At 50.0% G+C, this 11,777-nt stretch overlaps 4 protein-coding genes across 4 annotated transcripts; 2 read left to right on the plus strand and 2 right to left on the minus strand.

Moving 5' to 3' along the window:
• Positions 1–495: 495 nt before the first annotated feature.
• STEHIDRAFT_103617 (mitochondrial carrier) lies at positions 496–2,406 on the minus strand. The gene is made up of 4 exons (XM_007308981.1): positions 2,183–2,406; positions 1,975–2,130; positions 1,508–1,683; positions 496–1,337 (listed from the first exon to the last, which is right to left on the minus strand). The coding sequence occupies exons 1-4, from the start codon at positions 2,276–2,278 to the stop codon at positions 689–691; spliced, it is 1,077 nt and encodes a 358-aa protein (XP_007309043.1). The 5' UTR covers positions 2,279–2,406; the 3' UTR covers positions 496–688.
• A 911-nt stretch (positions 2,407–3,317) lies between these two features.
• STEHIDRAFT_85518 (glycoside hydrolase family 16 protein) lies at positions 3,318–5,138 on the plus strand (the record flags this gene model as incomplete). Its single annotated transcript, XM_007308982.1, has 11 exons — positions 3,318–3,417; positions 3,471–3,508; positions 3,564–3,691; positions 3,744–3,773; positions 3,831–3,881; positions 3,946–3,969; positions 4,022–4,281; positions 4,348–4,363; positions 4,423–4,586; positions 4,649–4,706; positions 4,778–5,138. Coding segments are annotated over 11 exons (1,121 nt in total), but the record flags the coding sequence as incomplete, so codon positions are not given.
• A 240-nt stretch (positions 5,139–5,378) lies between these two features.
• STEHIDRAFT_171681 (GroES-like protein) lies at positions 5,379–6,690 on the minus strand. The gene is made up of 4 exons (XM_007308983.1): positions 6,393–6,690; positions 6,258–6,336; positions 6,009–6,204; positions 5,379–5,923 (listed from the first exon to the last, which is right to left on the minus strand). The coding sequence occupies exons 1-4, from the start codon at positions 6,650–6,652 to the stop codon at positions 5,385–5,387; spliced, it is 1,074 nt and encodes a 357-aa protein (XP_007309045.1). The 5' UTR covers positions 6,653–6,690; the 3' UTR covers positions 5,379–5,384.
• Positions 6,691–9,157: 2,467 nt separating this feature from the next.
• Positions 9,158–10,081, plus strand: STEHIDRAFT_142002 (uncharacterized protein; the record flags this gene model as incomplete). The annotated part of the gene is made up of 1 exon (XM_007308984.1): positions 9,158–10,081. One exon carries the CDS (start codon positions 9,158–9,160, stop codon positions 10,061–10,063), a length of 906 nt encoding a protein of 301 aa, XP_007309046.1. The 3' UTR covers positions 10,064–10,081.
• Between the last annotated feature and the right edge of the window lie 1,696 nt (positions 10,082–11,777).

Below are 11,777 nucleotides of genomic sequence, written 5' to 3' on the forward strand. Positions count from 1 at the left end.
AACAATCACCGCATATCATCTTCCTAACATCTTCATCTCCACGGATAGTGAGCAGATTTATTTGCTGAAGCAGTCCGAGTCTGGAGAGTAGCTGAGCGATCTGTGGTGCAAACTGTTCGAAGCAGGCTGCCTTTGAAAGAGCGATAGGTTGTTGAGACTCCGACGGACAATTCCGGCGCCACAGCGTGAGGGTAGACTGGGTGGCCCAGACTGTTTGTTTTGAAGTTTTTTTTCCCCGATCTCATGTTCATCGTACTCCTTTTTCTGTTCCTCTTTTCCTGTCACTACAGTCCATGTGCGGCCGACATTGTTTCTCTGTCTCCCTCCCGAGTATCACAAAACACAATCAAGGTATCCGTCCTTTGGTTCCCCATGTGAACTCATTCAAAGGCTTTGGAATGAGTTAAACAAGCCTGGCAATAACTTGCGTGCTTTCAAGACCTTACTGCTCACAGATTAAGCACCTACGAGTTATCCCTTTTAGTTGCAACATTGAGTCGAACAATATTGATGTTATAATCTATGGAATGGGCAGTCTATGGAAATGCGCACAAGAAAGATACAATGCAATATGCAGCGAGCATAGTTCGGCGGGTATACAGCCCTCGACTTCATTCCATTACTCCTCTCTCCATGATCTCTCTCCTCTTCGCTGCCTCCTTCCCTCCATCATCGAGTTGTCCGTCCGTCACCCAAACCTCGTCATCAGTCCATCATAGATGCAGAAGATGATAGCACTGCTCGGTATAGACCTTGCAATCGTTATTCCACACCCCGCATAAAGCCCTCTAAGCCCCTGCTTCGCCCACATCTCCTTCCCCACCGCCCAAAAACTCCTTCCCTGTTGCGACCCAGGCCTCAACTCCGCCTCCGTCTGCATCGTGCTCTTCACCGTATCCGCAGGGAACAACGCAAGATTATACGAAGCCCCCGCACACGCTCCGCTGAACGCGCTCTCCCACGACTTGAGATCCCTCCGTCTTCTCGAAACTGAACTGTCAAGTGAAGGGGGAGAACGAGCGATCAGGAGAGAAGCGACGAATTCTTTGGTGCTGAACCACGCGGCGGAACCTCCAGTTTCTCGGATGAGTGTACCGGTGTGGCCAAGCCAGAAACCTCGCAGGCCGAATTGACGGTAGATGCTGGTGATGATTTCGAGAGGACCTGGGAGAGCCCGAAGGGATGCGGCGGCGGCTGCAGCAGAGGAAGGTGGGAGTGTGGCGGTGGCGGCGGCGCTGAGAGGTATGGATGTGGATGATGCGAGGACGGTGGGAGGTATGGAGGGTGAGATGAGCATCTGAACTTGCATTTTACATTTAACAAGCTCAATTGGAGTTCTGCGAGTAAACAATATGTTCGGTCAGCTGGTGAGCATACGAGTATGGCACGGCAGAAGGCTGCCAAGCAATCATTTTTCCGATTGAGCTATTTGCACGAATGGCAAAAGTACGTGCTGTGGACCTGTGATAGCTTTTTCCTGAATAACTAAACAGCGAAAACCACTCACAAAAGGGTACTAGTGATGGCGCCTGCTCCTGCAGCCGCTAGAGCCAACTGAGGTAGCGAGAGCGCCTGTGTAGTTTGTGTACCGCTTGCCCATCGAACAGCATTTTGAAGTTCTCCGTATGAGAGGAAAAGAGCTGCATTTTCGACCATGGCGCCCACTATGGGCGCTGGAAGGCCCTGTCGGTGTGTCAGCGCTCAGAGAGGGTCCAATATGAAACGAGTGTCGGATGGGTTCCCCAGGAGTTCGTCGAGCATGCTACGCAGGATTTCACGGACTCCTGTGAAGCAAATAACGACAAGCTACGACTGTGTTCTGCCAAGTTCACAGGATTGACCCGGTCCATCCGAGGTGTACAAGGAAGGCACCGAAGACTCTGGAACGGATATGACCGCCTGACAAAGACGTAGCTCAACGCTCCCTGTGGCTCCTGGGGAATTAGGCAACAGACAGTGTAAGGCCAGACGTACTCTATAAAGGCCTCTAATGCCTTCCTTCTTGAATGTCTGTGATAGACAGTCTAACGGGCCCTTGAAACGTGCAGATGCATCGAGAACCTGAGCTTGTAGCCGTACTTTCGTCAGGTCGAATGGATGCTCGAGAAACTTAGACGCAATTCCTGCAGCCTTTACATCCCGAATTAGATACAGTGTAGAAAAGTAAGAAGTAACCACGCACGCTACCAAAAGCAATGTCTTTCGCGGCCCTTACAGCAGGCGTTCCCTTTCGAGTCTCGGTGGTGGCCGGGTTGAGGGCATCCGGGGCAGCTTCCATTACAATCCTGAGATATATAGAGTGGGATACACAAATGGAGCAGAGAGCGACAGTAAAAGCCTAGAAGATGGTTGGGGAAATGAGAAAGAGAAAAAGTTAGCTGAAGCACATGAGGAAGGCGCTGGTCAGAGGATTATACTGACTGGTTCCCGCCAGACGTGAGCGGACCCAAACGCCGATCCCTAGGATCTTATCAGATAATCGCATACCTCCGATAATTTTCTGCCGCTACCAGTACTATATAATCCCAAAGTAAACCACAACCCTCAGCAGCCTCCAACATTCCATACTCTGTTCGCCGAGACGACAATCTATTTATTGGCATCATCGACTCGACAGCAAAGCCTACCTAGCTCTTGTTTTATTGGCATCTTTCCAGGAATATTTGTAGTTCTGAGGGCGGTCTACCGCAGGCTGAGCCGGCTGACATTCAAGCTCATCCAAAGAGTATACGGGAATCTACGGGAATCCTACTGCACAGCTGATGTCTATATTCATAAATGTTATCTCTCTCTGTTCTCCAGACTCTGCATGATGATATACGCATATTGAAAACTATCATGTCCGCGCTTCCGCCCTTAGACTCACCTGATAGCTCTAGCATTTGGCAACCAGCTTACTTCTTTCTCGTGGATGCTCCCCCGCGCACTCCCAGTATGTATCTCTCCACTGTCGTCCCGGTGAAGCTCGTCGTTGCCTCATGTACCAATCGAAACACGTTCTGAAAGGCCCCGTTAGAGGTTTTCCGGTAGACGGCGCTATGGGCCCGTCTCGTGCCCAATACCGTCCCTAAAGTTGGAGCACACGCAACCAAACAGTATGCTTTCGGCTCTTCTATCTCACTCTCACACTCTTGGGGCCACCCATGGCGGCCTCACATAATCCACAATCAGATCTATCGCATGCTTTCGCCACCGAGTGGTATGAGGTGGGCTATATAGCTTAGTCCAACATTGGTGGCGCCTTCTCGCTACCAGCCTAGTTTCCCCCCTCTCCTTGTGCGTCTCTACGTGTTTTATCTGCCTACAGCCCTCCTGCACGATGAGGTGTATCTTTTGGTTCGTGTTGGCGGCCGTGCTCCGTCCAGTGACGAGCTACGACATCCTACGCGATTATTCTGGGACAACGTTCTTTGATAGGTAGGACTTACCTTCGAGAACAAGTGTCTCCCGATCTGATTTGGGGACTTTAGGTGGGACTACTATGGAAATGAAGACAACTTGACGTTCGGTGCGCATCCCCTCCTCTTTGTCTCTTGCAGTGACTCTGATAGTCAATGGCATAGGCAATGCGAATTACCTCGACCGTGACACAGCCTCACAGCAGAGCCTCACCTACACAAACGCCAACGGACGCGCTGTCATCAAAGTAGATAACAGCTCATTCGTCTCGCCCGGCCAGAACAGGAACTCGGTACGTCTCGACTACGTCAATCTTAGCAGCGCTGACTGACCTGGGTGTTCAGATCCGCATCACTACGCAAGATTTCTATGAAGTGAGGATTCTGCAAGCAAGAATGTGCGAACAGAATCTGACGGTATTATTTTGAAAGATCGGTAGTCTATGGGTGATAGATGCCACACACCTACCGTGGGGCTGTTCAGTACGTTCATATCTTACCTGCTGTCTCATCTCTATTCCTCACGATAAATACCCGCGATGAACAGACATGGCCAGCATTTTGGAGCACCGTACGTGTGGGTCCCTTCAGCTCCGAGACGTTTCCCACGATTTGCTTTTTAGGGTATCAACTGGCCCGACAACGGCGAGATCGACATCATCGAGGCCGTCAACAACATGGGGAACAACCAGTTTGCGCTCCACACCACAGAGGGTTGTTGGCTTCCGGATTACTCGTGGCAGACAGGCGACACGCGTACGAAGGACTGCTCGCAAGGCAGTGGCTGCGTTGTTGCAGTCACAGAGCCAAATAGCTATAACTCGGGGTTCGCGGCAGTGGGTGGTGGAGTGTACGCGTTGCAATTCGATGCTGCTGGGATCTTGTGAGTCTTATGTCGCATGTTTTCCGAGCACGAGGTCTGAAGAAACCTCTACAAATGCCACGCTAGCATGTGGTTTTGGAGCGTATGTATCCGTTTTAGCCATTCTAGCGCCATCAATTTTTAACACAGCTGTCATCTCAGCGTCCCGACATCCCAGCTTCCATCATAAACTCGACTTCGACTTCCTCGCTTGATATCTCTCAATGGGGCCAGCCCACGGCCAGCTATCCAGCGTCGAGCTGCAACATCTCACAGTATTTCGGGCCACAACAGCTCGTCATAGACATCACGCTGTGTGGAGATTGGTCTGTTCTTTTGCATTCGTCTTTAACCACCTCCCTTATTGACTCCCGTCCTCCTAATCAAGGGCTGGCGTTCCGGCGACCTACAACGCCACCTGCCAATTCACGCCGACCAGTCAATGTGTAAGCTCATCGATCAGAAGTCAATTCTTTCTGTTTGTGTATTCAACGGTATCACTGGCGATTTTCCTCAGTACGCAGACAACGTGCCCGGAAACGGTAGCAACTTTGACGATGCCTACTTCGAGATATCATACATCCGAACGTACACGACCTCTTCCGCAATTCCTTCGCCGACGAGCGTCAGCACTGAGACTACCTCGTCAGCATCACCCACACCCTCAGGGAACTCGCTCTCCAGCCCTGCAATACGTTCCTATTCCTTACACCTCCCTGCTATGATATTGGCGGTGATAATATTCGTGGGGCTGAAGATGTTGGGATGATCTATTAACGGGCTCATGAACTTTATGCTTCTTGGACTTATCTTCTCGATCTGTGGGGTTTATAATGGGACTCTGCGTTATGTTATACGATATACCTGATTTGTGCGGACTGGCTACACATTTTTATTGGTGTGTGAGACAGGGTGTCGTCTTCACCTCACCAGGAGCCACGTTCTATCAGCGACGGTAAATATGGGCGCGCCGCAGATCCCTTCAAACTCTCTTTCACTGATCTTCGAGAATCCATCTATTCACTAGTTCATTTGGCTTTGAACTTCAGGGAAGCACTTGCTCGATTCAGGACAAGTTCGTCAAAGCTTCTCTTCTGCTATTGCCTGTTACATGGACCGTCGTCTTATGGAGTGTCTGCAATCCTCGCCACCAACTTCACCCCACTGACCTTCCCAGCTCCCATTCTCTCCAATCCTTCTGCAATACCGCTTAACCCACCCTTCAAAATATCAACCTTATTCGGCTTTATATCTCCTTCCTTCATCATCTTCTCCAACGATGCGAACAAACTCTTTGCGAGACGCTCATCTCCCTTCTCCGGCTCGGATGAACTCCCATATACCCATATCGTGCGTTTTCCATCTTTATCTTCTTCGCCCAACTTGCCAATACTTTCCGAGGGGGGGCGTGTCACGACCAATTTCCCACCTGGACTAAGAAGAGTCCAGGAGGCGGTCTGCGAGCCTGGGATGGAGATGGAGTCGTAGATCATCTTGATGGGCTTTTTCGTGATGGACACCACTGCATCTTTGAGGGCGGAGTAGGGCGTCTTGTTGTAGTCGATTACGTGCGTTGCGCCAGCTGCTTTGCAGTAGTCTTCATTGTCGGACGACGCGGTGGTGATGATGGGATTGAATCCTGACATCTTCGCTAGTTGAATGGCTGTGGATGGCAGTAGTGTTTGGTCAGGACCAGACGGAAAATATGATGGTGACCATTCTGATGACGAGGTCAACATCATACGCACCGAACTGTCCTACGGAACTGGAACCGCCTATAATTAGGACCGGTTCATCGTGATACTTTCCTCTACCGCTCTCTTCCCAGGGCGCAAGGAGCCCCGCACCGCCACGCAATTTGAGCTCTGCGTAGTATCCCATAGCAGCAGTGACGAGGGCAAGAGGAAGCGTAGAAGCTTCCTCGAAGGAAAGGTTCGAGGGGATCTGTGTATGCTGGCGTCAGCGGCAAGATCGTTTGACAGTATGAAGCCACAGACCTTGGCCGTGATAACTGCATCAGTGAGCCCATATTTTTGGAATGTATCTCTATCAGACGTGAAGTTGCCTTGATACACCCTTTCCCAGAAACAGTCAACCCCAAATTGCTGCCTGAATTACTGAGTTTGACTCACACGCGGTCACCCTTCGCAAACCCCTGAACATCTGCGCCGACGTCCTCAACGACACCAGCGGCGTCCAAGCCGCAAACTATGGGGTAACTCGTGACAAAGTATCCCCTGCTTTGCATGTGACGGTCGACAGGATTGAGGGCGGTTGAGATGATCCTCACCAAGAGTTGACCTTGTCCGGGCTTAGGAATAGGACGAGTGCCAAGGGTGAAGGGGCTGCCCTCGGATTCCACAAGGAGTGCTTTTTGCAACTGAGCGGACATGGAGATGTCTCTAGGGGGCCTGTACTAGAAGAGTCAATGTGAAACTGGTACTGAAGATTGAGGAACAAAATGTGAGGGTCATAAGCACACGGAGTCAGGATAATTAAGTAGGTTGGAGGCAGGGTCAGCAGGCTTAGGCGAGACCCACGCCTGCTTCCGTGTAGATTCCACACAATCTTTGGAATTCCAAATGTCAAACCATCATGTATGTCCACGCTGATTGTGAGAGGTCTGATGGCAATGGATGTTTTCTTGAATGAGTACCTGAGAAGTGGATTGCATAAGTCGCGCGCTTGTCCAATGCCTCAGTGTGGGTCACGGATCATGGTGGATGCTCAGACATGACAGGACACCGTGCGACTTAGACACGGAACCCGCAGGTGCACGGTAGGGATGGATGAATGAGGAGTCACGTCGCTACTAGGGTGGATGCCCAGAAAGCAATCAGGTGATTAGAAGAGATGTGACCAGAAAGTGAAAGTCGTGAAGCTTGAACACAGAATCCAGGAAATTCGAAAAGTTGAACAAACATTGGAAGATGTTGACACCGTCACGGTGACGTGTGGTCTCGAATTGATCGAAGACGTACAGTGTTGAAAGCGACTATCATTACATAACCCCATCGAATCACAGTCTTGTCAAGGAAACGGGTCACCTCTATATCTTACAACGTACACATAGGACAGTACCACAGACACTTCGCACAAAGTGGTGTTTTTGCCACTAGCGATACCTAACGTTGAAGTACCGGGCCCGAGGGTCCTCTGGGATGGCTTCAGCGTGCCGTATTGCTTCCTCGACGACTGCCATGTCGAAACAGTCAAAGGCCGGAGGTTTTCTAGGCGAGCCCAGGAATCTCGCCTTGGCTATCCCCTGTATATGATTGTTATTCGTGTCAGTGCATCATGATAACATACACATCTCTAGAGAGAACCTCACTGAAGGTTGGGCTAGGCTTCGGACAAGCTCCTTAACACAGGACACGCAGCTCTTGCCATTCTGGCCTACCACCATGGGGTCCCGAAAGGCACCTAGGCCAGCCAATGCTTCTCTGGATTCTTTGTCTAAGAGGCCTACTTGAAACCTGATCCAACGAGGGGCGGATCCTGCGCCGGAAGGTTGAAAATGGTCACGAAAATGGAAGCAACCCGAGTTCGAAGTGTCAGGGAGCATAATTTCGATAACGCGGAATCCGGGAATCATATCTCCTTGTGGAACGGTGCAGTTTATTGGCCAAGCCACTCGCCAGTGAAAAGGATCTGCATCCAGACAGCAATTAAGTTCGACAGCACCGAGGGAAGGTGGAAAGAAATCCGACATACTTGTTGTAACGCATATATACACCATCTGGACATCGTCAAATTCGTGACATTGGGTTAGGATGTCCTCATCGTCACCCCTCGTACCAGTAAAACGTTGCATGACTTGTCCTCAGTTGTCGAGGCAGAGCACAAAAGTAAGTTGAGGATAGTGGAAGTCGTCGAGAAGCACGGTCTGAAGAGGGCAGTGGGCAGGCTTCGATCAGTTTTGAATCTCCCTTTAAATATCTAGATGCCCAAGGAACGTGTCTCTTCCTTCGATTACGACATCTATCTCGGCTAACAGATCATTGATAGGATGGGGGTCTCTCTGCTGTGGGACACAACACATCTGAAAGTGCCGCATGTTGAACTTGGTACTCATGGCTATCATACTACAATGCCCGGCCCAGAGTTGTATTGAATGGCTAAGCAGATGAAACTGAGTGGCTTGTTCATAGCCGGGTATTCGGAAGCAAATAAACTGTCAAGAACAACGTCAGCGGAGATGCAAGAATCGTGCAAGTTGAGCGAAAACCATGCGAGTTTTGTAAGAATTTTGAACCGACCTTCCATTCTGCATCACTATGATTTTAGTAGGTATATATCGTCAGCGAAGCTAGATGACAAGGTAGGTAAAAGAAAACAAGGTATCAACATCGTATATAAGACCATTGAGGATCATGTATAGAACGACAGAATCACTGGCACAGGTGACGCGGAGAAATCACTGGACAGCGAGAGCACATACTTACTTCAATCGACCAAGTTTGTTCATCTGTCATGCAATTTTGATTTTGAAGAGTTTCTGACACCGTCTTTCTATAGACAAAGCTGATGACCCATGACGACAATGGAACAACCAAATACAGCTCTGTGTCCGGTGTCAACGACATCGATGTTCGATCGCTCGGAAGTCCTCGAAGCGCCCGGCTGTACCCGAGACTGGTTAAACACGTGACAGGATCAACTGTGTCCGTCATGCCATGATGATTTCGATTTTCATAGCCATCCACCTCGAACCGTCATTGAACCGTCACGCACATCCGTGGCAACGGCAAGGACAACATATCCAAGCTGCCAATCTGGATCCAGCATAACAAAGTAAGACTCGTATATCCTCCTCCGTATATAATCATCGCTTTACACAGATAATTTGCCAGTGGACAGTACCGCCAGTATCCCCGCTTTGCACCACGCATCGACCATGCTCTCTCATCTTCCCACCGAAATCACCCATCTGACCTTAGCGGAACTTAAGGACTACATATCCAGTGGTACATGGTTAAACAGCAACGGCTTGAACGAATCGGACCCGGACATCTCCTTAGTGTCATATCCAAGGAAGGTCGTCGCGATCGATATAGCAGGTGTCCCGCTCATCGTCAAATTCGGAACAATGGTATCTCTCAATGAGGCCGACGTTACGCGTTATGTTGCCAACCACACATCTGTTCCTGTCCCCGCCATCTACCACACATTTGTCGATACGGACCGTCCACTCACAGTCACCTACATCATCGAGGAAAGACTTCCTGGCCATACACTCCAGTCTATCCTGACTACCATTGGTTTGGACGATCAGGAGACGATTTCTAGGGAGCTAGCAGATATCTTATGCCAGCTCTCGACCCTCAGCGGTCATCGGACTACTTTGGGACCGATGGATGGCCCATGGCAAAACTCGTACTTCACAGAACTCCTAGAGGACTACCCGTGCACCGTTGAGGATGCAAGAACGACACGAGACTTTATCGAATACTTTTTACGTGTCAAGGGGTATCGTGATCCTTGCCAGCCGATCAAGACAATCGATGAGTCCCTTCAACCATTCGACCTTCAGCGCGCCCCGCTCTTCTCTCACGGAGACATGGGCCCGGCGAACATCATGGTCGCGGGTGGCCATATCGTGGGGATCATAGACTGGCATGAGGCAGGATGGTACCCTTACTTCTGGGAGGACTTCGTGGCGGCAGGGGCGGGTTGTATGATCCCATCCAGGGAGGGTCAGGATAACTGGTATGCAATAAGTCCTAACCTTCCCGTGACTTTTCTCGAGGAGATGGACGCCTTTAACCGGATATGGGGTAACGCACGGTACTATTATATGTGAAAAGATTATGGCATACCTCCTTCATATCTCTTTGCACCGTCCCTCTGCCGCACTGTCAACTGCCACTACATTCCACCAGCCATTGAAGAGCCTGGGAGTCCGATTGCATCATTCCTGGGTTGATCTGGCTCTTTCTTCATCGTTGAAGTGAAGTACTAGAGCCCTGATATAATTCCGCCTGATGATCGGCTACGATAATCTTAGGAGAGAAACGATAAGTAAAACTCGCCGGGGCGAGTTGACTTCGGCATGGTCATAATATTCACGGTCTTGGTTTCCGTTGCGGATATTGAACTCATCAAGGTCTCTGCTAGACTTGGAACAGAGGTCGGTTGGAGGTCGGCAAGTGAAGGTACGCCTTACCTGCATGTCGATGTCTTCACCAAGTAAACCAGACATGCTGCCCGTAAAACAACTACGGTTGCAACTCGACATGACGTTGAACGGTTGTTGGTGAAGGAGAAGTCTTGTCGAAGGTGTTGCGAAGGTGAGAGGATCTGCACCGTCTTCTCTCGTGGTGGCAGTGCTACTCAAACAGAGCGCGGGAATATTGGCGTAGCAACTATCTTTCTTCCCACTTCTGAGTCTCCGCTCTACACCCGCCTATGCGATCTCCTCTTTCGATAGTACGGCCCTGGGTTCGTCGAGGGCGGCTGTCATACTGTGACCAACCCGTCCGGCGAGTCCGGCGCCGCCTGGAGGCACCCGGCCATGCCTGGAGGAACCCGGCCACGCCTGGAGGAATCCGGCCACGCCTCCAGGCAATTCATGTCCTCTCCCCTTTGAAGGATGCCTCCAGCCGTTTTGTACACATCTTGTAAATGCCCAAAAAACAATTTCATTTATTTGCATATGCTCCAATCTGCCTGGAGACAATCCGTCACAAGTTGATCTCTCCTTGGAGGCATTCTCCCACAAGTCGCACTTTGCCTGGAGGCGATTGCGGAGCAAGTTACACTGTGCCTGGAGGCGATTTCGAGCAAGTCACTCATTGTCTGGAGGCACTTTCAAAGAAGTTGCCAATTGCCTGGAGTCTATTCTCACCAGCTCCATATTTGCTTGGAGGCTGTTCTGCACATGTCATGTTCTGCCTGTGGGAGTTTCTGTCGGATCAACCGCCATCTGCCTGGAGGCAATCAGTACTCGCTCTCTGCTCGCCTGGACACACTTCCTCACATCTCGCAAATTGCTTTCTGTCTGTGCATCATCTTGTCTGGAGACATCCTCATCTCCTGTCAGTATATAAAATGGAAATTGGCAACACGATTTAGCGAGATGAAGGAGGCCAATTTTGGGAGTTCTGTCTATTTGACAAATATTTAGAAATATACAGGATGATAGGAATCAATTCTCAAAGGAATCGGTTTATTTGTTCTAAAGTTATAGTGTAAGCGGTCAGGACAATATTGCCATACCGAGGCTGGAGGGGTTCGGTAGGCCAGAACCAGTGATATAAAGGTTCAATTGACTTGGTTTCTGCTGTCATAGGTAGACATACATCACTACTTAATTATGAAAGCCACACCTGACACAAAAACCGTGACCATGGCCTTGATAGTGGTGCCGCGTCAAGGGGGGAGGAGGAGAATGTCTTACCCGAGGGGTACTGCAGCAGTTAGAATGGTTGGTGATGTTGTGATTATGATTGGACAATGTAGTTTGACCCTTGAGAAGACGATCTACGGTGCAAAATCAGTCAAAATGCTCCTAAACC

Source organism: Stereum hirsutum (genome assembly GCF_000264905.1).
Source record: "Stereum hirsutum FP-91666 SS1 unplaced genomic scaffold STEHIscaffold_16, whole genome shotgun sequence".
NCBI lineage: Eukaryota > Fungi > Basidiomycota > Agaricomycetes > Russulales > Stereaceae > Stereum > Stereum hirsutum.